Here is a 25,914-nt window from a genome sequence, read left to right as displayed (position 1 = left end):
AGCAACGTTAGCAGTTGTCTTTGAACAAGCTCAAGTGACTAACACATTTGTTACCTGGACAGTCCATTCGACCAGCGGTGGGGAAAGAGGATTATCTAGCACTGTCCCACGGCCATCAAGAGGATTCATTCTATTGTCCAGATGGGCCATTACTAACATGACAGGCTTTAGTACCCCAACCCTCAGTGGCAACTGCTTCGGGTTACACATGTTGCGAATACCTCACTGTAGTGTAACTAGATCCCATTGGTACGTACTAGTTTGATGAAGCGGGGCCATAGGGCGTGGCTTGTCATCCTGCTGACTTAGTTCAACGGCGGACTCAAACCTCACAACCCGAACCTTGACTTATCTACCAGCGGACCTTGTTTATGCTCTCATCTCAACACAAAAGGCCCTGGACACCATACTTGGGTACCTGAATCCTCACACCGGGGCAACATTGAGTCGACAAGATGGTATCTGAATCGTCTCAAGCGGGATCCGCCGTCGACGGACGTAATGTCTACACGCTGCATAACCAACCCTTCTCGCTGTTTTCGATGATGGTCAGGTTTACATACGTCCTTGGACGCAGCTCAGCCGACAATGCCACAGATGGGGTTAATATAGAATATAAATTAGTGGATCATCACCGTTATGAGAACCTTGGAGAGGACTATCTGATCAACGTCAATCCAAAGGGCCAGGTATGACCGAACCAACAACGGATTATCTAGCGAGTATGAGACTCATTCTTAACCATTTCAGGTCCCGACATTAACGGGCCCCAAGCTCCCTGCCCCCTTGACGGACAGTGTTGATATCTCATACTGGTTAAGCGGTCATTATCCCAAACTTCTCCCGCCTGACCTCGAGCCGACTATCAGGGACCTGTTCACCAAGTTGCACGACATCGATATCTACTGCCTGTGTGTGCGACCTGAGTCCGTGCCACCGGAATGGCGAACAAGCGGGGTTCCTCCTGTTTCGGTCGATGCCCTGCTCGCCAAACCAGACTCAGAGATCTCGCCGGAGTATCGGAAGGCACTATTAAAGAAACGAGAATTGTATGCATTCCACCGATCTCCACTCTGGCACCCCTACGGAGCTAATGCCACCACTTTAGCCACGTCAAGACTAAGAACGATGCCTTGAGGCTGGACCAAGTCGAACGTGCTGAGAAGCAGGCTCGCGACTTCTTCTCGGAGCTGCTTTCCATCCGCAAGACCCACGGAGCGGACTCTGTTTGGTTGTTCGGGCCGGAAGCGGGCCCGACGATACTGGATGCTCACACCGTGCCGTTCATCGCGCGGATGAGGGACGAGAAGGTGGGTAGGGGCAATCTGGTTCCACCGGAGCTGCAGGAATATGCATCGCGTGTGATGGGGCGCCCCGAGTGGGATGAAGTCATGCACGGCAGGCCCACGATTTATGATGCGTCTATGGGTCCTGTACGTGAATTGGACCCGCTTTGGTAGGAAAAGCAAGCTTGCAGGGCTCATTAAGTTGATAGTTCTTCCTCGTTTTGACTTGCACCTGCTGTATGTTCCATGAATCTATATACATATATGCTATGGAGACCTCAATAGACATCCATCTAGAAGCCCAGTGTCTGGCCGGCCTCCTTGGTCACTGCAGCCTTGACATTGGCGCTGCCGAGGAGGGAGTAACTGTACGGGGGCGAGCTCGCGCTCAGCGTCCCCTGCGGCGCAGTGTTGGCACTCTGGCCGCCGAAGAGGACGTCGATGACTACGGCATACCTAGAGGGAACTCAATTAGTCACGGTGTTCATGTCAATAACGAAGTCAGGAAGACACTCACCCGTCCTCCTTGCTGCTCTCAGTGTACACCATCTTCTTCCCGCTATTCTCAAACACGCAGCTCTGCACCAGCGCCTGGGCGCCCATTCGCGTGTTGACGCCCGTGCTCTGCTCGTTGTAGTAGTTGTTGAAGATGTGAGCCGTGCCGAAGCGAAGGAGGGGGCCGCGGGAGTTGACCTTGTAGAAGTGGTTGTTGGCGTAGGTAACGCGGAGGTGGCCCGTGTCCTCGGCAGCGTTGGAGTCGGAGTGGCCTACTAGTGTGCCCTTGGACTAGATATTAATGAACTTGTGTTAGTGGAAATATTCCCAGAGAGGTATCTTGAACACAGAAACAGGAGGCACGACAGCGCCTTACGTGGTTGTGGAAGTAGTTGTTGGAAAGGGTCACGAAGTCTGCTGCGTGCGAGAGGTCCACCAGGCCGTCGTATGTGTCTTTTCCGACCGTCTCGTCCCCAGAAAAGTCGCAGTGGTCGACCCAGACGTTGGTTGACAACTGGATGGTGACTCCGTCGCCGTAGTCTGCCAGGACCTTTGAGATCTTCATGTTCCTAACGATAACGTTCTTTTGGCCATTAATGGTAAGACCAATTCCCGTGAGGGCTGCTTGGGGTCAGCATTTTCCCTTGACATGATGGCCTCAAAGGGCTGGGGATGGGTCATAGTGTGGGCGTACAGCTACCAGCCTTGCCGACGATGGTCTTGTCACTGGTGACTTGCACCTTGGCAGCACCACTGATGGCCCCTTGTACCACCACCACCAGCGGTCCCTCGGCACTGGCTGCGGCAGAGAGCTGCGGCAGGGTGCTTACGGTAGTCGTTGCTCCGCCGGCTCCACCCTTGGTGCTGCATGTAGTCAAGCATTTTAGTGCCATCTCTCGAACATGAGGACTTCCCAAGGCTTTTGTTTGCTCTTACCCGCCGTTTTGCGTGGCATAGCCAATGTTAGCAGCATCAGTGATGGCTGCTCTCTTAGCCAGCACATTTGTGGCATCCTCCTCGCGGGTGGGAGTTGGTGACGCTGAGACCAGCGACGCTGCAAAGACAAGAAGGGTTGAGGACAACTTCATGGTGGCGATGGCGGACACGCAAGGGCAACTTGATTGGGGAAAATGACAATGTGAGTGTGGCAGTAACGCTGAACCAAGCCTGAGCGTCGACGGCTTCATTCCTTGATCTTATAGGTGTCTACATCACGGGTTAGGCAATGTAACCAAGTTCCGTACTTCTATAATGGGCGTTGCCAACGCCGTGTGGAAATTACCACGGGACTCCCTTAGGTGGAAATCAGGGCAATGATGACGGTCACAGGCACACCACATTTGATTCAAGTGTCGTCCTCATCGCCATCACTGTCCTCACTTGCCTGTGCGTGTGGGTTGTTTCAAGGATTGGTATGCCGTGGTCACTCTTGGCAGCAGCCCACGGAGAATTCTCGTTGGCGGAAGATCATTAGGTCTTGGCTCCCGGGTCTTCGCCTGCACCACAACGCGGGCCAAGTCTGGGGAACGATGAAAAGGGGGTGCAATTGTTCCGTTCCAAGGTTGGCAGGGTTCGAAGACTGGCTGATGCCCTTGTCTTTTCCGGTCAACGTATCCACAATGTACAAAACAAACAGCATAGCCGTCCCGCTCAGTTGCGATTGCATTCACCGCTTATAAAAAAATCGGGACATGATGTAGAAACAGGCAGTACCGACAAATGTGAACCTTGGAAGGTGGAGATCTTTCATCCTCGTTGCTGAGCTTTGCCAACCTGCTCCGAATCTTCATCCGGATTTGGACGTATCTATCAACGCGAGCTATCTCACATGACCTCTTGCTCCCTTGGCTTTCTGCGCTTTTCCTCTTTCCTTTACCCGGAGCCAAGGTATCACGAATCATCTCAAAATTGGCTGCTCTCCATCGTTCTTCCGCCTGTGTTCCTCCCTCGATGTCATTGCATCTGGGCATTATGCGCGCAAAAGAGATAATGAGAAATTAAAGCAAATGTCTACAAGGAAACGGGGAAAAAGCCCATTTGAAGCAATCTTGAAGAGTCAAGTGCATGCTTAGTCGCATTCAAAGGCCTGAGCTTTTGTTCGAACCACTCTTTAGTACTCAGATGAGGCTGGCGGATGTTCTACCTGCAGCTCTATTCGTGCAGAGACAACTCGGGCCCACTTTGCATAGATCTTGAAGATTCCAACAGCATCCTAGATTTGACAAATTGCGAGGTATGTCTCTGGAGAATGGGAATTCATAGTATGCAAGGACTCGTGAACCCGGATCAAAACCTTTTATCTGGTCAAGTACCTGCAAACATGTTTTATGCAGAAGTTCCGGTCCCAAGAATCACTTTTATCAAGGCAAATGACATGACCGTCTTAGCCTCTGTGACAAGTAGCACTTGAGTTCCCATGTCGCATGTAAATTCTCCGCTCTCGAAGTTGTGGGAGATGGATCTGATAATACACTTGTGTTTCTCGTCCACAAGGATTATGTGGCCACTTCCAAGCTGATACTCTGCTCTCTTGGGATTTTCGCGTCGAGTTCCGAACAGCCAAGGATGACGCGACGGCTTTGACTGGGTGTATGGGTATGGGTGTTCTTTCCTTCGGAAGAGATTTCTAAAGAATCCCATCATTGCTGATCTTGGTCTGGGTGAAATTGGCATGTGCGACTTTGCCTGTTTCCAATGGATACAATGTTCCAGTGATTTTTGTTACAGAGGAGAGCGAGTTGATCACCTGACGCAAGCTCACCCATTCTCTTATACTGTAAAAATGCTCCCATTAATAATTTTTCCTGCGCGAAGGCAACTTCAACCGACGCCATTGTTGCTGTGATGGAAGATAAAGCTGTTGAGGCAAGACAGCAGTCGGGCCAATCCCTGGAGGCCAACCATCCATGGATCGCAATCCATTGGTCTTGAGAAAGGGGTTGTGTAAGAAATTTTACAAACTGTCTAACCTTCTCAAGCATATCGATATTGTATTGCCGGACCTTGACCATCCCTCACTAGCAGCGAGCAGTAAGGGAAGCCTTACTGCCAGCACGAACCTGATTCGTATTCTATTCTTTGCTCAGCGCTTTTGTTTACCCAGTTCATTTACTTTCCCGGTTCCTTTGTCGTAGAAGACGATGGAGTTCCACCAGATGTACGTGGCGAGGAAGAGTTGCGGCCTTTATGCATCATTTTCTTATTCACGCAGAAGTTTTATGTACATTTTTGAACCTCAGTCCAGCTCGAGATTATTGTATAATCGACAGCCGGCCGTAAAGATTGGATCATTCATAACTCATGGACAGTGTTTCCTGCCAACAATGGAAACTATAACTACTGGCAGCTGGCACGGACGATTGTTTGAGGCGGTGCGATGGTGGCCCCTGAGTTTGCTCCAAGTACGGTGAGCTTCACTCCATCTACCCCTTCGAAAGAACAGCTCGCAGTGCCTGCTTGAGCGATGAAGTCGACAGCCAGGGTGTTGTCTGCAGTTGGAAATGGTTAGCTTTGTCGCCGTGATGGGTTGGGGTCCGTTGGGGTGCTTACTCAGTGAGACAGCCCCGCCTATGGGAGCATTCACAGTGAAAGAAGCCCCCGCGCCTGTAAATGTCAACTGTGTTGTCGCAGCCTGGCGAGGAAGTAATGAGGGTGCTCCCGATGTTATCCCGAGGAGGGCGGCGAAGATAATGATTGCCCAAGAATAAGACATAGTGATTATTATGTAGTGCTGGAAGAGAAAATCAGATGGGCGGCCCGCGATTTGACTTTGGATTGATGAAAAGTGAAGCTTGCCGCTTGCCATCCGAAGCCAGGGAGACATCAGCCGGTGATATAGATCTCTGTGCCTGCGAATGCTGCCAGCTCACAATGTTTCTTGTCTCAGGTTGAGTCGCGGCGGGGCATGGTTTCCTCGTCACAGGTCATGTGAGTGCAAATCCAAAACCCCGGCAGGACAACCTTGCTCCCCTCAGTGGGCCCTGCTAGTGCTAGGGAGCAGGAAAGTATCACAAGCCTTGTGATAGCCCAAGGGAGGAAACCCCGGGAACTGGAGTCCCGGGCGAATCTGGCTTGGTTATCGGTCAGTCACAAACTCAACCCTCCTCAGGAGTCAAGCACTCCAAAACGGCGGGTGACCCTGTGTCCCACCTTAAAAGTTGCCCTCGGGGCTCAGCGTGCGGTCTTAGCTCTCGGCTGAAACTCGCTGCCCAGGTGAGCCCCCGGCGGAATCGAACGATAGTCACAACAGCTTAAGCGCCCAAGAACATTGCGGGTCGAGGATCCAGCTACTAGAAACTGTTCCCGCTCCGGAAAATTCGTTTTCTTACGTTCGTCCCATTGTGAGCCGGCATATGCGCAGCCAAGGCCACGGCGCAACCCCGGGGCTGGCGGCGATCGACTCGAGCCGGGGCTTGGCGAAAATCCCGAAATATAGGAGACGGTAAAAAAGGTGTAAAAATCTCAGCAACGGACGGATCCAATACTTCAAAGTTTGGTTGTTGTCTGGAAATTCAAGTGATTATACTAGAGCACACTGTAACCGACTCAAAGAGGTGTCTTCCTGAAGCAGGTTAGAAGTCCTGACAAAGCTGCACCTCGGCCTGTGCCGGACTCCTGCCAGCTAATGTCAAACCAGGAGGCAGTGTTGTGAAAATGAGTCACTTACCACGCTATTACTTCAACGTTCACCGAAAAGCAGAAGCTGCCAAATGATGTTATTTGCAGATTCACCGCACTTCTGTGGTCAGCCTCTCCATTACATAGGTACTTTTCCCCACTGCGCTGTTAGGCACCGACCCGAGTGCACACTGTCACTGGTGAGATGGATACCAAGTGGGGACCGGGTTCACGCAGGGGAGGCGTTTTCAATATGATGATCTCTCGTCTTGATAGGAGACTTGTCCTAGTACTGGCATAAATAGTAGAGGAATTCCAAGAAGTCAACTTTTCTGTATGTAGACGAACATATGTAGTCGTCACGTGGGACTTCCCGGTTGGCGATTGCCTCATCGGAACCACAATCTCATCTCCTTCACCTCTAACTTCAAGGACTCTGTCTCTTGCCGGATTATATCCCCCGGTCAAACTTCATCATCCTGGTAAACATCAAGTTCTTGGCACAATTACGTTTCAGAAGATACTTTGTCTTTCGTTTGAAGCTGCCTTTCCTGTCACGTTTCACCATTCGGGCGGCATTTCTCCGCTTAGTTAATAACATCCTCCTAGTAACAGTTCTTGTCCAGGTGGATCTGCTCATCCTGAACAATTTGATCTCCCTGATAGACCGTATATTTCAAGAATATATCGCATATTAATAAGTTAAGACACAAAAAGTATAAAGTAATATATATTCCTATTATACTAACCTTAATATACACTATAAGCACACTATTTACAATATAAATATAGGTATTACCGTATTACATAGTACTTCTATATAATTAAGAATTCTAAAATATAAGTGTGTATATAGGTGACTAGGGGTCAGCGCCATTGCTTTTATGGCCTCTCTCTCGTAATATCGGAACATTTCAGTCCAATAACGTAATGATATGGACAAATTCCAGAGTAGTGGTTCGTCGAAAGGCCCCTTCCGTGGGGACACAAAAATGGCAAGAGCCGATAGTGCCCGGGAGCGGTGACCCAATCTCGCGAGAGAGTATGGTCCAGAGTATCTTGCGCTTATAACCTTCGAAGGCAGCCAACGTCGCGCGACATGTTCCCATGACTGATTGTGCGTCATACAACGTGGAGAGCTCCATGAAGATGTCTTGGAGAAGCTCCTTCGGTAGGCGAAGGAAGCTGGACCCAGGGGCTACTTGGGGACACCGGGCTTCGCTCTCGTAGCCGTCACTCTCCCAGCCGTCACTCTCCCATCTGTCGATGGAGGTTGCGAGGGTTTCTTCCGGAGATTGTGACGCCGAATCTTCAAGATCATCGAGGTGGTTTTTGACGTATGTTCTGTATCCCATATACGAGTCACACAATCCTGACTCGTCTTCCATTCCATATCCAACAGCGCAAGGACATTCAACATTCGGCAGCTCAGCATAGAGATTATTGATGGACTGCGTCTCGTATACATTGCCGATTCAGACTATACATCGTGTCAGCTTGCAGTTGCCTGGGTGCTGCTTGTGCAGGACTTACATGAGGAGACGATTTGCAAATTTGGGTGATTCGAAGATCTTGTGTCAGTGATTAAGTTGCCAGGATAATCTGGAGACTTTTTCGCCCATGCAACCTTTTATTACAGAGTGCCGGGGTGGCTTTGTCGATGATCACAAAAGCTTTTGTGGGAAACATACCTAATTCAGAAGGCAAAAAGTACATAGGTAGATAGCACAAGGCAATAAGGACGACGAGTTTAGACCTCAATCCAGCCTGTGGATTTTAGTAGTACTCCGTAAAAACCACACCACCAGTGCACTAGGGAAAAGTCTCATGACCAGTATACCGAAAGGGCAAAGCAGAGCTAAGAAAGCCATCCTTACACGTCCACTGCGGTCAAGTCGGTGCTACCTTCTGATAAGGTGGAAGTTCGAAGGATTGTGAGAGCACTTGAGGGAGGCTGAGGTCCCAAAGTGGGTAGGCGATGAGCCAACTGGATGCAAGCAGGAAGCCAGTCCGCCCCCCCCGGGGGGCTCCACCCGTGAATAAACTGTCCCCAAAGTGGGTACAAGTGTGATTGTATTTTATGTGTGGTATGAGGAACGAAGCCCAGGCAAACGCTGCCTGGGATGGGTCTTATAAGCTCGAAGAGGTGGTCTGGGTGCCTGCCAGCTGGCGACTCTACGGAGTAACTATTTGCCTGCCCAGGTGATTTCCCATCTAACTATTCCACACACATCCGTGGAAATACATGGCGCCTTCACGGTGTCAAACACTGCAGACCCAGTGCTTAAAAAAAAAAACATCGGTGTCGATACAGTGGTTAAAATATGATAGGTGCTGGCGGCCTCAGCCTTGCGACGCACAGACAATAACTTGAATAATATGTAATTATTTACGTGCAGGTTGTATTGCCACACACTCACAGGATTTAGCCCACAAAGGTTTTGTTTTAAACACCTACATGCATGGAAGGGCAGCAAGCACGAGGTCTATAATTAGCCTCTTAATCTTTACGGTTCCTCTGTGCGTGCATAAATTGCGGCCCGCCATTACTGCTGATACCAGATGGATGTTATAGTGCGTCCAATAGAACATTTTGCTGCGGCTTTTGTGGCTTCTAGACGACTGAAGCGTGGAACTAGGCCCGAGCTTGGCAAGTCGCAAAACGGGTCACTCACAAATTCCCCAAGCCTCACTCCCGAGGTCCGCCCATTCCCGTGGCTTCTTTGTCTCAATCAGCGTGCCATTTCTTTCATTTTTTGGGGGGCAAAGCTCCGAGAAGAGCATTTGTTTCCCATCTGGATGTTTGTCTCGCTGGGACATAGGCAACTCCTACTTCAGCTCTAGGAGGCACGCCATTGCTAAATCGTCAAGCACCATCGCATCTACCAACATTAGGGTACGCATCTGATTCTTCTTTTTAACAATTTTCTCTCTCTTCTTCTTGAAAAAAAAAAACGACGGAATTTTCCGTCAAAGCTTGTGTCCAGACACATTCACGTGACAGCTTTTCACTTTACTCTCACACCATTCCAAAGATCAGCCAGGCATCACAAGAACCACTAGATTCAGTCTCTCTGGCCCTAATTAACACCGGTCCTGGTGAACAGCCAAGTCTAAGTTCGCTTTTTGGGGTCTGACTTTGTTTCCTCAGGCCTAACAGCATGCATGCAACCACCATGTATACTGGCCGAAGCACGCAACTTCACAGCGCTAACAGCCGAAAGAATGCCAACACCAGTGCAACTCATACCGCAGATGCGACCCCATCAACAACCCCTCTCATCCCAATCCACGAGTCTGGCGGTCGAGCGAAACGCCGAACACCTGACGGGCCGACCTCACCTCATCCCAGAACAGCGAAGCGAACATGTAGACGGCCGAACAAACCTAACCTCCGCCTCTTCACCCGCGACTTCAAATTTGCCCTCTCGCTGGCCCCGAGCACTCACGAGCGGACGGCTCCCGGCCCACCTGCAGACGACGCCACCACCGCCGCGCTGGGCCAGTGCGTCGACCTGGCCCTGAGGCTGCTGGAAGAAGGGAGGGGCAATAGGGTGCTGGTCGCCATGGGGAAACAGATTGTGGCCGAGCGGAGGGCCGCGGCCGCTCGGGCTGGCAGTGGTGAGGCAGCTGCCGGGATATACAAGGGTGATCTCGATGAAATGCCCATGTGGGTTGAAAGATTCCTACGGCAGGTCCGGGAATCGGGGATCCCCATTGTTGTTTGTGGCAGCCTGTCTGGTTACGGGCTGACGCAGAGGTGGAGTTGGGGGGATGATATGGAGGACTACGACTGCAGAAACAGCGCGATTGTGTATATACACCAATATGTAAGCTTCCCCCACCCCCTTTGCCGACTCATGCCTTGGGCTTTCTTCTTATCATCCCTGTAGCTGGTAGATGGCCTGCTTGAATCAGAGCATCGTGTCGAGCAATACATCAGAGAACAGGAGATTCTCAACGCCGAAATCCAGCAAGGCACCAGAAAAGTAAACGAATGTACACGAAAGAGACTACACCAATTAATAGAGTCCCAAGCCCAAGCCCAAGTAAATCTCGAGCGAGCAGTACTCAGCATAGCAATATTCCTAGCCCATGAGTTCGTCCACTGCTTCACAGGCTTCCTCACAGGCAGTTCCCAGCCCGGGACCCCTCCCGCGCTGAATGCCTCTCCATACAGTGACGAAAAGAACGGCGAGGCCGGATGGTACTGGACGCGGCATACCTTCGGCGGGCTGGGCCACGTCTGGTGCGGGAAAGACGAGCCCGACGAGCCGGGCCATTTCGGTGTGCCGACGCTCCTGCAGTATAATAGGAGACGCAGCCAGTCGTTCTTTTACCAGATTAATCACGAGGTGGTCAGGTCTATCATCGGGGTGGATTGGGCTGCGGCTAACAGCCTCGGTAAGTATCAGGGGTCTTCAGCAGTCCGTTCTGGGGTTTCAACAGCTAATGAGTGGGTTAATCACAGATCAGGATTGGTTCTTGAATCTGCGGGACGAGGCCACGAGAACGCCATTCCGAGAGTGGTGTGCCGAGTACGAGGAGGTTGTGGCTCGCAATATTTCAACAGATGACGACTTGCTGTTTGAAATTAAGTTTGGCGTCCGTCTTGCTGTGAAATCGATACGTGAACTTCTTGAATTGTGGCTGTCCTCGGCCTCAAGACTGGTCCTGCGAGCCATATTCTCTCCCTCTTCCACCCGGAGCAGAATGCGGCTGAGACCATCAATACCAGCAACAGCCGGTGCAATTTCAAAGGTCAGAAGGTGGAGCCGAAGAAGGATTGGGTTGCACATGAAGTAGTGGTAGTAGGATATAAAGTTAGATGGCCTGCTGGTAAATACAATTGATTAAATACCGCAGGGGAAGGTGAAATTTTATCCCGAAAGATTTCACTGAAGTAGATATGCCCTCGGTCACATGCAGAACACGTCTCAGTACGCAGGACCTCGAGTTCCACTACAGCACAAAACGCAGTCGACCTGCAGATGTGCCCTTACAGCGATGCACGCTTCCATATGAAGAAAGAGACTTCGCAGCCGTGCGTCGTCTAGCCGCATCACACCAGGCGGTCTACCTAATCAGGAGGGCTATGGCTAGCTCATAAGCCACGGCTAGAGGGGTTCGACGACGTTTCCGGCTGTTGGCCACGCAGCAAGTTGTAAGTAATACAAGTAGGCCGACCCGACTAAGCCAAGAGGAAAATGCCCAGGTGAACTCATGTGAGTTTGACATTATCGTCCTTATCCAACTACATAAGTAGCAGTTCCAACTACACGCATGACAACAACACCATCTAACCACTCGAGTAGCACAAATTCAAAACCAGAAATAAATAAAACAAGCCCGCGTCGCACACGCCCAGCAAGGTCGGCGGCTGCAACGTGCCACAACACCCGAATAGATACCTAGGAAGAACAAATTGCCCCCCTCCCTCACCAGAAACAAAAGAACAAAGGCTTTGCACCATGTGTACCACAGCCACACCCTTCAAGCCACTCGGCCCCCAGCAGGCAGGGTATCACACGTGTCACGCGGGGCGGTCTCAAAGCGCGAGGCGCGCAGGCCGGCCGGCCACAACCCCCCTTCTTTCCTTTCGTCTTCTCTCCTGCCCAGGTGGTCCGTCTTTCCCGCTCGCTCCCGTCAGCTTTCCCGAGGCCCCGTCAGCTTTCCCCGTCCCTTTCGGGCCGCGGAAAGGGCCCAGTGCTGGAGCAGCAGCAAACAGCGCACGGGAGTCTAACTCGAACATGGTCCGAGACAATAGTACCTAACCCTAATAGACGCCCTCCCTCTCCACTCCCCACATGTTTTACACAGTACAAAAAGACGCGCCTTAATAAGTGTTCAGTCTAACTACAATTTATTAGTTAGTAGCCCCCTGGCCGTGCGGTGTGGCTCTCTTTTGTGGCTGACACCCTCGCGTAACACCTGTTCAGCCGAATAGACGCCGAGAGGGATCCAATAATTCCGAGCTCGACCACAAGTGAAAAGAAAAAAGTCACAATTATTGTCCAGCTAGCTACACAGTAGCTAGCCAGCAGCCGGCCAGTCGGCCAATTTCTTTTGACTCCTGTGGGATGAAACAAGCACGGCACGGCATGGCATGGCTATGATGGCATTCCCATGGTACATGTATACGGCGAACACGTCAGTCACAACTTACAACAAACCTTGGGCGACGAGGGACAGGAACCTGGAAGGAGCTCGTTAATAATACCCGTTGAAGTGTTGTGCTGTGCGCTGACTCAACAAAAAGTCTAAGAGCACAGCAGGGTTTGCGTGTGTGACTCTACTCTACGAGACGCGTCGGGAGGGGACGGGGATGGGAGGTGGAAAGGAATTGGTCCCGCATCTCACTTACTTACCCAACCCAGGCTTGCTTGCTTGCTTGCATTCGGGGAGATCCGATCGAATGTCCATTACATACCTTGTGATGGTTGTTCAAAAGTATATTTAGTTGTTTCCACACTATATGCCAGCCTCTCTGTCTCCACGGTAAGCAGCTCTATTACGGCAGGAGGTAGGGTAGGACGAGGGCGCGGTCCCATGAACGCGTGGTAATTTGGCCAATATAGGATTTTTCCAGGGCTGCGACGTTGCAATGCGGCCTGCACGTGCGATCGTGGGTTGAAGAACAGGGGGGGTGTTGGTTGGGATGGTAGCTTCGGCTAAGCCGCTAAGAGTATGCGGGTGACAGACAGCCGGGACAAGTGGCGGCGTATGGAGACCAATGGGCCACCCGGAGACCTGGGCCAGGATGCAGGGAGGGCAGCGAAGGATGCTGCCGCGAGGATTGAATTGGCCGCCCTCGGTGAACTCGTGGTTCAACGCTGCGCCAGTCATCAGCGCCTCTGGCGTTTGGGTGCCATCAATGATCACCAAGACTCGCTTCACAAGAGAAGAGGCTTACTAGTGACCACTGCCAGTGGTCATCAACCCCTACCGCGACCCGACGCACCGAGTTGGGTTGCATAGATGGGCCGATTCATTTCCTGGAGGACCCACGGGGTAAAAGTCTGTCGTTGGCGTGTCGAGGAGGGGAACGTTGTGGGGAGCCTAATTACACAGACGTGTCGACTTTTTTTCCCTGGCCCTTCTCGACTTCGGCGGCTTGGCCAGAACCAGAATCGGGCCGGTAGACATCACGGGGCGGGGCCCCAAATCCACGATGCCTCGTAATGAATCTCGGATGCCGCTTTCTAGTGGTAGCGTTGAGGCAGCAGATGAGATTGCCGAGGCAGGCGGCACACGACGGCGGAACCGGACGAAGGCGATTTTTTACTATGGGCTGGCCCCAGGCAGCCTGGCAGCTGGGCCCAGAGCGCCGGGACTGAGACCAACTAGTACTGGGGGCGCTTGACAGGACGAATGACACAGCATCGTTCATAGGGGGCGGTATGGTGAAGCGACCGGTGTTGCCAGGTGAAGGTCACGAGGTGGCCCGGATCCAACGGGATTCGGGGAGGTGCCGGGCACGGGGTGAGCGGTGGATGGTGGGCGCGGTAGTCAGGCTCGGCACTACCTCGTCCACTGACCAGGCAGGCCTGGGTTCAAACGGGCAGCCTGAATTGTTTGGTCCTTCAGTTCAGGAGGACGTACGCGACAGTGAGGCTTCTAGGCAATCATGCCACAGCTCATGATGCTTTTTGAATGCCTCAGCAATGAATCGGAGACAGGTGACAAGATCCATTTAGTGGCCTGGTGGCACACAATCGGCACATGGCAGGCATGGCAGCGACGAGGTTGGACGGGCAAATATCCTGTGATGGTTGGCGACAGCGCGCTCGTGTACACTACTTTGGGCGCCCCGCGCCCCAGTTATTGCCCCATACAGCTGGCTTGATCCTTCTAGGCGTCCAGATGGGCCTGGACGTTGGCTTTCAAACCAAGCTTAAAGACTTGGCATCCACTCACTGGCCTAATATGGTTTAGATCGGCCGTTTTGGCTCTAGCGGTTCCAATTTAACGGTTGGAGCCCTGTGGGCCGAGTTCGCAGGCTGGAGCAAATTGCGGAGGTGGTAGAATCTGGAGCCCCAGAATGGAGAAGAAGTGGAGTGGACGATAACGACAACATGGAAGAAGCAGGAAGCCATCGTGATCGCATAGTTGCCATCAGCCGCAACCCGAGGCTCAGACCACCGCAAATCAACTGCGCACCTGAAGCCTAGGGGTCTGGCGACCAGCCCGCGGGCGCCCAATTAGCACGAGTAACTGGCATCTTGGTTCGCAATATAGATCCTTCAGCAGGAGGGGCCTTTCACCAATCGACGTCCTCGATTTGCCTTTTGGAGACGTGTGGGATAGAGCATCGTGCGGTTCGTGGAACGGCTGGACGGGGAAAGTCTGCTGATTGACCAGGTGGACACGAGCAGTGACCAACAGATCACGGCAGGAAGGAGTCGGCCAATTTGCGTCTTAGCCAGACAGCATGCATAAGGGACGCGACCCCGGGGGCAGTTAGCGTCAGAGTACGACCGAGCATTGGCCCATTGGGATGCTCGTCCGATGGCTCCAGATTGGCCCAAGGATCGTTGGTACCAAGAGGATGGTGGTGCGTAGGAGCAGAGGAGTCGACCGGGCCGTCTTTTCTGGGGTTGGAGAACGGCCGGGGAGGCAGCTTGGGCGGATGCATCGGCGACCTAACAGGGCTTCTTGACGGAGCTGTTTCGCTTGCTTCGCTTGCCTCGCAAGAAACCCTTGGGACTGCAAGTGCTCGCTACCGGGTCCTGTTCTGCAGCATCTGAGCATTCAACAGGGACGGCTGGACGGGTGCAGGCCGCGGGCATCGTCTGCAGGCTGGGGCTGCTGGGCCGGCGTCCCAACATCAGGAGCACGAAACGAGATGAGGATTTGATGCCGTGCAGGACCTGCGGCTGCGGGCAGGTCAGAAGCTTGCGGTGCTGCAGCAGCAATGGCGCGCCAACGTGCCTAGCCCCCGGTCACTGACAATAGCATTTTCGGCGCTTCTCTTGTTGTCGGATGTTGCAACCGTCGGCCAGCAAGACCCCGCCCCCCTGCCGGGCCAGCGTAAAATACGGGCAGCCCGTTGCATGTGCTTTGGCCAGAATGTTTGCCGCGGGCCTTCTGTACGTACTCGGCACTCAGCTGATGCATCCCGCCACAGGGGCGGACCAGCGAGCCTGTGAGCCCAGCCGCTTCCGGATCGGCAGCGATGGGCAATGCCGGGGCTCACCCACTCAGCAGCGTCCAGGTAGCCAGAGTGACGGACGGACAGTGCGACAAGACCATGACAAACAAAGGCCCTTCTTTTCGTCTTGAGCAGCAGCAGAGGCGTGCACGCTGTCTGGCTGCTCGCAGCGCTGGGCCCGAGATTGGGGACCCAGGAATGTGGTAAGTCGCAGAGCGATGAGAGGGCAGCGGGCGCACATTGTGATTAGGCATTCCAGGGCCCCTGGCCCAACCCAGCCGACGAATCCACAACTCCACAAACCCTGCAGCTCTGAGCGACCCCGGAAAAACCGGACCAGTGGGCATGCTTTGAAGAGCCGGGGTAGCGTCGACTGGACCGGGGCCGGTTGATGGGGTTCGGCCTTACCATGGCCTTATTCTGGGTCGTTCCTCTTGCTCTTTTCGGATCGGCCTGTCCTCGGGGGGCGTAGGCTGGCAACTGGGTTGGAGCCTCGAACCTTCACCCCCAGAGGCTAGACAAAAGTGTCGGGGACTGGCCTGCCTGCCAGACATCAGCCAGGCAGCCCAGGCCGGGCCTCATCTGGGGCAGCTGGCCATGCAGAAGCAGCCAGATCCTCCCCAAAGTCCCCGCAAAACGCCACGCGACTCGGCGACGCGATGGCAAAACTTTCCCCAGATTGTCGGGGGCCAAACTCCAAGGCGCCAGTGCCCAGGCAAGCCAGGAACCCTCAGACGAAGCGCTAAACGATAGAGGCTCTGACGGCCCTGCTGGGCATGACACGCCCTGCTGCTCACGGGACAGGCTTGACTGTTGGTGCTGATGCTTGTTGCTGCATGTCGCAGCTGGGCTCAAGTGGCCGAGGCGAGATGAGATGGGTCGGTTGTTTCGAGCTGCTGGTCTAGCCTGCCTGCACAGCTTGGACCACAAGAGCTCGCGTCAGATTGACGACGACACTCAGACAGACCTCTGGCCTAGGAGACGGACAAAGACAATGGATGAGGGTCGTGACCCGCACTGGGATCAGTTCTTGGGAGGAGGCATTGACTAGACCAGGTGATTGCCAGAGCCGACCAGGAGCAAACGATCCGTTAGTTGAGGACGCACTTGGATTAGGTTGAGGAAGCATACTCCGTACCATTGAGCAATGAATGATGAGTCGATTGAGTCGATTGAGTCAAGTGATCATTCAAATTCAAATGGCGACAGCCTCAAGTACGAGTACGGGGGTAACACGAGTAACGGGTAACCTCAGTAGCTGGCCCCCGAGGATGCCATAAGCCGATTGTTCTCAAGAGTCATTCCAGCCGAGCCGACACGGCGTCGTTGGATGGCGTGTCAGGAGAGGTGTCTCTCTTCCTTCTTTGCGCCCAAAAGGGCTCTCAATGGGTGAATGGCTGCCGTCACCACGAGGGCGGTCATTCACTGACGCATGGCAAAGAATCAATCATGATGCACGGAAGCGGCCTGCCCACCCACCCTGCCACCCTTGTTGCCTGCCTCCTTCCGTCTCCCGACCTGTGTCTTCCTTCCTCGCCTCATCTTCCCTTGTGCACCACTCCTAGGTACTTCTGTACCGCGGTACGTACCTCCTTGCTGTCTCGCAGACCAAGACGTCCCCTACACCCTGACCCCTGCCGCTTTCTAAGAGTACGTACCTCTTTACCCCGTACCCCGTCCGTCCCCAAAAGGCTGCATCTTCTGCTAATTTAGACCAATTGGAGTAGCCTGAATCGCCTGAATCGCCCACCCACATCCCACCTTGCAGTCTTTACGAGAGACCTAGACCCAGAACATAGACCGTCGACCTGCGTATTTTACACGGTAAGATTGGACAAAAGGGCTGAGCTCCCTCAATTGCGGAGTACAACCCCAACAGCAGCCATCCCTGCTCCCCTACCCCGGTCGCCCACGGTCAGTGCTCCCCTTTCGTTGTCGTCCTTCCCACCCCTGCCTGCCTCCCCAGCTCTCCCAAATTTCCATCGTTGCACCGGGCCAGGAACAAGAGGTACCTCTGGTACGAAGGACCCCGATTCATAAAAGCTGTCGATATCCCACCTCCCCCCTTCCTTTTCATGCGCTGCTGTTTGCGTTGTGGTTGCTTGCCTCATTCATCAACTTCCTTTTTTCTTCTCCAGCCCCACCTTCCACCCAAAGGTCGCCAGTCAGTTCTCCCAGACTGACTCTCAGGGAAGGAACAACCCCCCAAGACTCGACAACAACCACAAGCCGAGGGAACAAAACGAAGACTCTCGCTCGCTCGCCCGTCATGTCGACCGACGAGAAGCATAGCCGCAACAACTCGGTCGTTGCGGCTGCTGGCCTGCACACGACCAGCGATGTCGAACGCATCGAGGCCCCCGTCACCTGGAAGGCTTATGTCATCTGCGCATTCGCCTCCTTCGGTGGTATCTTCTTTGGCTACGACTCTGGTTACATCAACGGTGTCTCCGGCTCTGAGGTCTTCTACAAGGCCGTCGAGGGCGCCGATGCCACCTCTCTTACCGATTCCAACCTCTCTCTGATCACCTCGATCCTGTCCGCCGGTACCTTCTTTGGAGCTCTCATCGCTGGAGATGTCGCCGAGTTCATCGGTCGCAAGTGGACTGTCGTCACCGGCTGCTTCATCTACATTCTCGGTGTTATTGTCCAGGTCGCCACCACGCCCAACTCCTCTGCTCTCGGTACAATCGTTGCTGGTCGTCTGATCGCTGGTCTGGGTGTCGGTTTCGAGTCCGCCATTGTCATTCTGTACATGTCTGAGATTGTGAGTTGCTCCCCGTAACTGCTTTTCCAGGTGCTGAGGCCAGGGCTGCTAGCCTGGTGCTTCGCAGCTGGCGATGCTCGTGTGCCCCACGTCTGGAGCGTTGGAGAAGAAGAGCTGAAGCTGACAATTCGCCTCCCGCAGTGCCCCCGCAAGGTCCGTGGCGCTCTGGTCGCCGGCTACCAATTCTGCATTACAATTGGTCTGCTGCTCGCCGCCTGTGTCGTCTACGGCTCTCAGCACTACGGCGACACCAGGGCTTACCGCATCCCCATCGGCATCCAGTTCCCCTGGGGTGTCATCCTCGGTGTCGGTCTGATGTTCCTGCCCGACTCGCCCCGTTACTTTGTCAAGCGTGGCCGCCTCGACCGTGCCACCGATGCCCTGTCCCGCCTCCGTGGCCAGCCCGCCGACTCCGAGTACATCCAGGTCGAGCTTGCCGAGATCGTCGCCAACGAGGAGTACGAGCGTCAGCTTATCCCCAACACCACCTGGTTCGGCTCCTGGGCCAACTGCTTCAAGGGCTCCGTCTTCAGCGCAAAGTCCAACCTGCGTCGCACGATCCTCGGTACCTCCCTGCAGATGATGCAGCAGTGGACCGGTGTCAACTTCATCTTCTACTACTCCACGCCCTTCCTCCAGTCCACCGGTGCCATCTCCAACACCTTCCTGATCTCGCTGATCTTCACTCTCGTCAACGTGTGCTCCACCCCCATCTCCTTCTGGACTGTTGAGAGGTTCGGTCGTCGCTCCATCCTGATCATCGGCGCCTTTGGCATGCTTGTTTGCCAGTTCCTCGTCGCCATCATCGGTGTCACGGTCGGTTTCAACCACACCCACACTGACCCCAACGATCCCGATGCCTCGATCGCCGACAACATCCCGGCCGTCAACGCCCAGATCGCCTTCATCGCCATCTTCATCTTCTTCTTTGCTTCCACATGGGGCCCCGGCGCCTGGATCCTGATCGGCGAGATCTTCCCCCTGCCCATCCGTTCCCGTGGTGTTGCCCTGTCCACCGCCTCCAACTGGCTGTGGAACACCATCATCGCCGTCATCACCCCCTACATGGTCGGTGAGACCCACGGCAACCTCAAGTCCAGCGTCTTCTTCGTGTGGGGTGGTCTCTGCACCTGCGCCTTTGTCTACGCCTACTTCCTCGTCCCCGAGACCAAGGGTCTGTCGCTGGAGCAGGTCGACCGCATGATGGAGGAGACTACTCCTCGGACTTCCGCTGGCTGGAAGCCCACCACCACCTTCGCCGGTGGCCTGGACGCCCACGCCCATGAGAAGGGTGTTGTCGAGGCCGCCGAGCACCGAGGAGACTCGGCCGCCTAAGCACATCATCCGTTGGACGCACAGCACCAGGATGAAAGATAGTAAGAAGAGAAGAGAGTATAGGAGTTGTGGATACCCTTTGTTGGAAATGTAATACCCCCAAAGATGATTGATGTCTTGGACGAGGAGAGAGACACGGAACATGCCGCAACATGGTCGATTTATGACGGATCGATTTTTCTGACGGGATGATTGGCGTGATTGCACATAACAATATTTTTATACAGGAGTTCATCAACTGCATCAGAGCGAGAAAGGGGAAATTCGGACTTAGACGCCGGACCTGGCTCGGACATCAGCATGAGCTTCCTTTTTAGTCACGTCATTAATGAATTTGAAAAAAATTGATTCCATGTCTTCTTCTATCTTGCGTGAATGTTCAAATATGGGCGAGAGCTTGCGACGGGCGACTCGAGGCTGGGTTGGCACTCGGGTAGCAGGGCATCGGGATGGATGTTCTTTGGTGGCTTCCGTAGTTGCCCTGGTATCTACTTAGGTAGAGATGGGTCTGCAAAACAACACTGAGATGTAGGGCAGGCCGAAGCGAGCTGGGACGGGACACACGGGAGGGCGAGCGGGTCTTTCTGTCTCGTCGACACCGTTGCGAAAGATCGGCAAGGCGGGCGGGCGGGCGGGCGGGCGGGCGGGCATGGGTTCACTTGGGTCCAGGCCAGGCACGGCACGGCACGGCGACTTGGCGTGTGCTGGCTGCACTGCTGCCCTGGACGCACGCTCGTGGCCCTGGAAGGGATGAGGGGTTGGGGGTTGGGGGTGGTTGGGAGGGCCTCGGGGCTGAGGAGAGAGACGGTCGGGGATGCGGGCCAGAGACAATGCCATACGGGCCCTGGAGGGGGGTTTTTGCTTTTTGTGTTGATGTTGTCTCGGTGCCGGGTGTAGGGTGTAGGGTATTTAGTGTTTTGTACCTAGGTAGGTGGGCTGGGAGGCCTGCGTGGGTGCTTGGATGCGGGGTATGTACCTAGGTAGGTACGGCAGGGCAGGGCAAGGCAAGGCAAGCCTTGTGAGACAGAATGCATGTGTCTTGGCGGTCTGTCAGGTCATTTGGGTTAATTGTGGTTTATTATTGATTGGGGCTTTGTGGTATAACTGCGCACCTAGGCAGGTGGTGCGTCAGGGTTGGTTGGGCGGGCGTGTAAGATAGAGGTCACTACCATACCGGGAAAATAGGGGCCTTAGCAACAGTTCCTCACTAGAATTAATAGTTATATTTATAGTAATAATTCCTTTTTTAATAATAAACAATCCCTAACTTTTAATTAATTAATTAAATAAACTACTTCTTACTTTAAAATAAATAATGTTTTTAAAAATATTATTTTATAATATATATAAATCTTTAAAAAGTTATATTAATATTTTAAAATTAAACTATTAAATAATTTTAATATTATATTTATAAATAATAATTAATTATAAAGGGTGTATTACTCTATAAGTCTTTATTATATATAAATAAACTTAATATAAAAGGTTATTAATTTTAAATCTATCCCTTTATATACTTTTTAATTTCTTACTTCTTCTCCTTCTTTATATATAATAATTTAAAGATTCTATAATACCCCTTCCTTAACCTTAACCTTAACCTTAACTTCCTTCCTTACCTCCCTCCTTACCTCCCTCCTTATCTCCCTCCTTAACCCCCTCCTTACCTCCTTCCACCTATAAACATACTACTAAAAGGCTAATTAAAAGCTAGAGATTATCTATTATTGAAAAAGAAATCATTACTAAAAAAACACTAATTTTAAAAGGAGCATTAATACCCTATAGTAACTATCATTAGTACCTATAAACCAACAGTACAGTATGTACTATTATAGAAGCCCATGGACAAATTCAGCGATTGGCACCCCCTTTCACTAGGTGAAGGGATCATTCGCCTCTGGGGTGTATAAGAGTACGAATAAAACTACTCACCTACACATGTGGAATAAATCTTCGTGATTTTGGACGCAATTACCGCGTGTTGGCGGCACGAGGCTGAGGCCACGTGCCCAAGCATTGTATTCTCTCTGCACTGGAGCACTATTATGAACATTCTAGTTTTTTTTTTTTAGTTTTTTTTTTTTTTATAAAACAACAACGCTGTGTCTTGAGCATTTACCACTGTATGAAGGCGCCACATATTACCTAGGTACCTAGAAACGAACGCACGTGAAGGCGAGGAGCTGGATGTGACCGACCTCAGCTCAGCCCGCATGGCGAGGGCAACTGGTTGCATTCATGAGAAGAGATTGATGGCTGGGAATCTTGGAAGACAACCCACTGCAGGACCTTGTTGACAAGGTAACTACGGTCTCTCCGTAACTTCGTCGCACATGAGCAATGCGTCAAGTCCATGATGGACTCCAAACGCCTGAATTTGTGGGTTTCACAACATCCACTTTTTGCATGATGTTAGCTTTCCTGTTTGTGACAAGTCGTCTTTCTGGTCGAGGCCGGCGACGGAGCCACTTTGTGATACCTGGGCACCCATGCAAGACACCTCCTTGTCTGCCCGTAATCGACTATTCTTCAAGCTGAGAGGACCTTGATCCTCACCAGACCAAGTCTGTGATACATGCGCTATGCAGCACCTTGCAGCCGGTGAGCAATAGACTGTTCTTATAGGCTCTCCGAGCCAGTGCAGGTCTTGGAACCAAACGCCGATCCAACGCCCTGCCAGCAATAAGGCTCTCGGGTAGATTTCAGCCTGTCGTTCTCCCGTCTCTCAAATCCCTTCCAGTGCCATTTCAAGGTTTCTTACTTCCCTCCAACTCTTGCTGATAGTCTTACAGAGCATCATCTCCACTGACACTCTATATTGCACTGGTCAATTCTGTTTTGGTGAAGGCCTGTATCTATCTAGGTAGACCCAGCTACGGAGCCCGAAATGTCTGGTGCGGAGGCGATTGCGACATTTGCGCTTGTGTGCAATATCTTGCAGACGATCGAGCTGGGCTTCAAAGCAGCTTCAATCTGCAAAAACATTTACAAGACCGGTTCCTCGGACCCCGACGAAGACATAGTCAATGCCCAACTATGTGACGTCCTCGAGAGCGTCAGTGGCTCGCTTGACAAAGCTCGTCAGAGCCAGACATCGACGAAGGATGAGAAGCGGCTGGCCCAGATTTCGGAAGATACTCTTGCCACAGCAGAAAAGCTCAAAGTCATCCTAGAGAAACCAGCGGCGGCCCAGGGGAGAAAATTAGATTCCATAAAGTGGGGTTTGCACAGAGCACTCAAGAAGGGCGATGTGGACAAGCTTGATCGGCACCTGAAGAAGCAGAAGGCAGTCCTGGAGACCGGCTTGCTTTCACGCATCTGGTAAATATGCTGGATTTTCTACCAACATCATAATTCCAGGCTGACGATCTTGCTTATTCTGCAGCACTCAAAGCGAGGCTCATAAGATCGAGATGAGCACCGAATTTTCTCATCTATCTGGAGCGCTCCAGGGCTTTGTGAAAGGAATCTCAGACGGTCAAAATGACCTGCAACGGCTTGTTCAGACCAGTGCAAAGGAGACGCAGACCAAAATGACCCAGCATATGGACAAGTTGAACTTGAGCTCAGATGATAAGGCACGACGAGACAAGATTTTGAGTAGCCTGAAAGCTCCTAAGCTGAACAGCCGGCGAACGAGAATCGACGAGCCACATGAGAGCACATTTGCCTGGATTTTCCAGTCTGAATGGACTGGCTACACCACAAATACCTGGACTGGGCGGAAGCAGTATACGCAGCCAAATACCTTTCCGCAGTGGTGCCAAGATGTTACGGCCAAGATATTCTGGATGAATGGGAAGGCCGGGTCGGGGAAAAGCACTCTGATGAAACATTTGGTTGACAGTGAAGACACCCAAAGGCTTCTGAACAGCACTTCTCCAAACACACTTGTTCTATCTCACTTTTTGTGGGGAGGTGGGACATCGGAAGAGAGATCAGTCAAAAACGCCTTGTGTTCATTGCTTCACCAGATTTTGAGCAATCAACCTCATTTCATACCTACGATGTCGACCGCAAACCTCATGCAGAAGGACGAACCCGATGACTGGTCCCCTCAGGAGCTTCAAAATACAATCCTTGAGACAGTCAAGACACTGGGGCGTCCAGTGTGCATTTTCCTTGACGGCCTGGATGAGATTGGAGACGATGGTCCCGACAAGCTGCTGGCGCTTATTGAGGTCTTGCTCGCAGACAAGAATATACGATTATGCGTATCGAGCCGCCCGGATCCTGCCTTTCACAAGCGGTTTGGTGAGGACAAAGTCCCGAGTCTACGGGTCCAAGATTTCACATGGAGCGATATCAGATCCTTAGCCGAGGACAAAATTACCACATTGTTTGGATCGCAGCATCTTCAGACAGGGCTTTTAGATGCGGTTTGCGACAAGGCCAATGGTGTATTTCTCTGGGTATCATTGGCTTTGAAAGCCATGGGAGAGGGAGTTGTCCGTGACGATGACCAGGATCAACTGATGAGACGCTTGGAAGCTTTACCCCGTGAGCTCAAAAGCCTCTATCAAGAGATGTGGGACAGGGAGAACGGCGAGCATGAATCCTACCGCAAAGATGCAGCACTTTGGCTCAACCTTATGCTTGAGGGCGAAGACATAGTCCCGTGGCACACATTGTCAGTCTGGCACTTTCTCCTTGTCCGCAAGACTGAGTATCTCGACAAGATATTTGACAGTCCCGCACCACTGGAGCAAATAAAGACCTATTCACGGGAATTATTAAACACGAAGCGTCAGTTGGAGTCACGTTGTGCTGGTCTCCTCGAAGTGAGAACCGACGAAAACACGAATCACCTGGTGGTATCCTTCATTCATCGATCAGCCAAGGAGTTCCTCATGAACAGCAACAGAGAGATACTAGGATACGACCAAACAACCCCGGAATTCAGGATGTTTGTCTTGTTGAAGTCCTGCATCGTCATTCCTGAAAGTTACAGCAAGTTGTACCTGACAGTCCCTCCGGGCGTGGGCGAAATTTCTGGAGCAGCTCCTTGTCGGGAAGTCCACCCTGATTATGATGAGACTGGCTTGGACCCATCAAAACCCAGAGCTCAACCTGGCATAACTATGCCAGACTATCAATGGTATTGTGGCCACCTTCGAATGCTGAAGAAAGACGGTCATCTTGATTCGGAAATGATGATCAAGCTCTTTCAAGCCACCAAGAAGATATTTGACCACACGGATCAGATGCATGTGCGTTGCGACTTCGTTGCTCTAGCAGCCAGTCAAGGAATGTGGGAGTATGTCTATGCAGTTATGGAGGATTTCAGGGCCAACAGCCCTAACGGAAAGATCTCAACGACATACAGTACCTATCTCTTTTGCGCCTCGTTCGGAATTCCGGGTGCGCCTACACACACCTACGTTTCTTCTAGCGAGGACAGAATGAGGATCTCGCGCATGATGCAGAAGCATGGTATCGACCTAGATCACAAATGCATCGAAAGTCAATATTTTGAAAGTCGCGTAATCCCAGTGGGTCGACCACAGATCGCATTACTTCGGTCACCCCAAATGCTGGTGATCCTTAGGATCATTCAGGAAAGGGATGATCTCGAGGATAGGCGAAGTGCCCTAGAGGTCCTTGCATCCATCGTCGTGCATGGCTATGATCTTGATGAGAAAACATTGATCATACCTCAATGGGATGATGCCTTGGAAGAAATCTATGTTGGAACCCTCCCATTCATTGCGCAACACGGTCGCCTGCCTTCGACATCGCAATTCGGTGTGCATTGCCTGGTTGAAGTCAATGCATCATTCCTCCTGCAACTGATCCTTGGAGAGACTGCAAAAGATGAGGAGATAACGAATGAGTCAACAGATCGATTGGTGATGTCAGCAAATATGAGACAGGGCCAATACATAACCCTATCGAAGACTGAGAGGGATTTGGTTGATGCGATTCGACAGCCTGACAGTCCAAAACCACGATGCTCTTTGATGGGACTGAGAAGTCCAGGGCACCGTAATTGGGCGGCCCTGACAGTGAAGGATAGAGACTATTTGAGTGAAGGACTTGAACATGCGAAATGGCCCAAGACTCGGATGAGCAAGGAATCAGGAGGACAAAGCGCGGCTATGTTTAAGTCTCCACTTCTCGCTACGCGGCTGCGGGAGGTCATAAGCCGTGTCAAATGGGAGCCTCTTACAGACCATGAGGAATACGAAAGGCTCAAGCTCGTTGGAAATTTTGTACCTGTGGATGCCGACATCTGCAAAGTGCCAAAGCCTTTCTAA

The 25,914-nt window shown here is 52.3% G+C and overlaps 7 protein-coding genes across 7 annotated transcripts; 4 read left to right on the top strand and 3 right to left on the bottom strand.

Annotated features, from left to right (window-relative positions):
- The first annotated feature begins 361 nt into the window (after positions 1-361).
- Positions 362-1,578, top strand: KVR01_011888 (uncharacterized protein). Its single transcript, XM_044783351.1, has 3 exons — positions 362-689; positions 751-1,049; positions 1,109-1,578. The coding sequence occupies exons 1-3, from the start codon at positions 456-458 to the stop codon at positions 1,458-1,460; spliced, it is 885 nt and encodes a 294-aa protein (XP_044638969.1). The 5' UTR covers positions 362-455; the 3' UTR covers positions 1,461-1,578.
- A 1-nt stretch (position 1,579) lies between these two features.
- On the bottom strand, positions 1,580-2,869 carry KVR01_011866 (uncharacterized protein; the record flags this gene model as incomplete). Its single annotated transcript, XM_044783623.1, has 5 exons — positions 1,580-1,742; positions 1,804-2,072; positions 2,158-2,402; positions 2,476-2,645; positions 2,718-2,869. The coding sequence occupies 5 exons, from the start codon at positions 2,867-2,869 to the stop codon at positions 1,580-1,582; spliced, it is 999 nt and encodes a 332-aa protein (XP_044638947.1).
- A 335-nt stretch (positions 2,870-3,204) lies between these two features.
- Positions 3,205-3,420, bottom strand: KVR01_011856 (uncharacterized protein; the record flags this gene model as incomplete). Its single annotated transcript, XM_044791528.1, has 1 exon — positions 3,205-3,420. The coding sequence occupies one exon, from the start codon at positions 3,418-3,420 to the stop codon at positions 3,205-3,207; it is 216 nt and encodes a 71-aa protein (XP_044638937.1).
- A 1,697-nt stretch (positions 3,421-5,117) lies between these two features.
- KVR01_011940 (uncharacterized protein) lies at positions 5,118-5,493 on the bottom strand (the record flags this gene model as incomplete). The annotated part of the gene is made up of 2 exons (XM_044791107.1): positions 5,118-5,269; positions 5,331-5,493. 2 exons carry the CDS (start codon positions 5,491-5,493, stop codon positions 5,118-5,120), a joined length of 315 nt encoding a protein of 104 aa, XP_044639021.1.
- Positions 5,494-9,559: 4,066 nt separating this feature from the next.
- KVR01_012090 (uncharacterized protein) lies at positions 9,560-11,455 on the top strand (the record flags this gene model as incomplete). Its single annotated transcript, XM_044788977.1, has 5 exons — positions 9,560-10,228; positions 10,292-10,802; positions 10,870-11,044; positions 11,143-11,159; positions 11,379-11,455. 5 exons carry the CDS (start codon positions 9,560-9,562, stop codon positions 11,453-11,455), a joined length of 1,449 nt encoding a protein of 482 aa, XP_044639171.1.
- A 6,066-nt stretch (positions 11,456-17,521) lies between these two features.
- Positions 17,522-20,248, top strand: KVR01_012094 (uncharacterized protein). Its single transcript, XM_044793862.1, has 2 exons — positions 17,522-18,316; positions 18,458-20,248. The coding sequence occupies exons 1-2, from the start codon at positions 17,819-17,821 to the stop codon at positions 19,649-19,651; spliced, it is 1,692 nt and encodes a 563-aa protein (XP_044639175.1). The 5' UTR covers positions 17,522-17,818; the 3' UTR covers positions 19,652-20,248.
- Positions 20,249-22,544: 2,296 nt separating this feature from the next.
- Positions 22,545-25,914, top strand: KVR01_012117 (uncharacterized protein; the record flags this gene model as incomplete). Its single annotated transcript, XM_044786753.1, has 6 exons — positions 22,545-22,679; positions 22,761-22,978; positions 23,043-23,550; positions 23,632-23,911; positions 24,023-25,375; positions 25,742-25,914. 6 exons carry the CDS (start codon positions 22,545-22,547, stop codon positions 25,912-25,914), a joined length of 2,667 nt encoding a protein of 888 aa, XP_044639198.1.

This window comes from Diaporthe batatas, assembly GCF_019321695.1.
Source record: "Diaporthe batatas strain CRI 302-4 chromosome Unknown Contig00017, whole genome shotgun sequence".
In the NCBI taxonomy this organism is placed as follows: domain Eukaryota; kingdom Fungi; phylum Ascomycota; class Sordariomycetes; order Diaporthales; family Diaporthaceae; genus Diaporthe; species Diaporthe batatas.
Note: the sequence above shows the minus strand (reverse complement) of the source record. Positions and strands in the feature narration are given on the sequence as shown.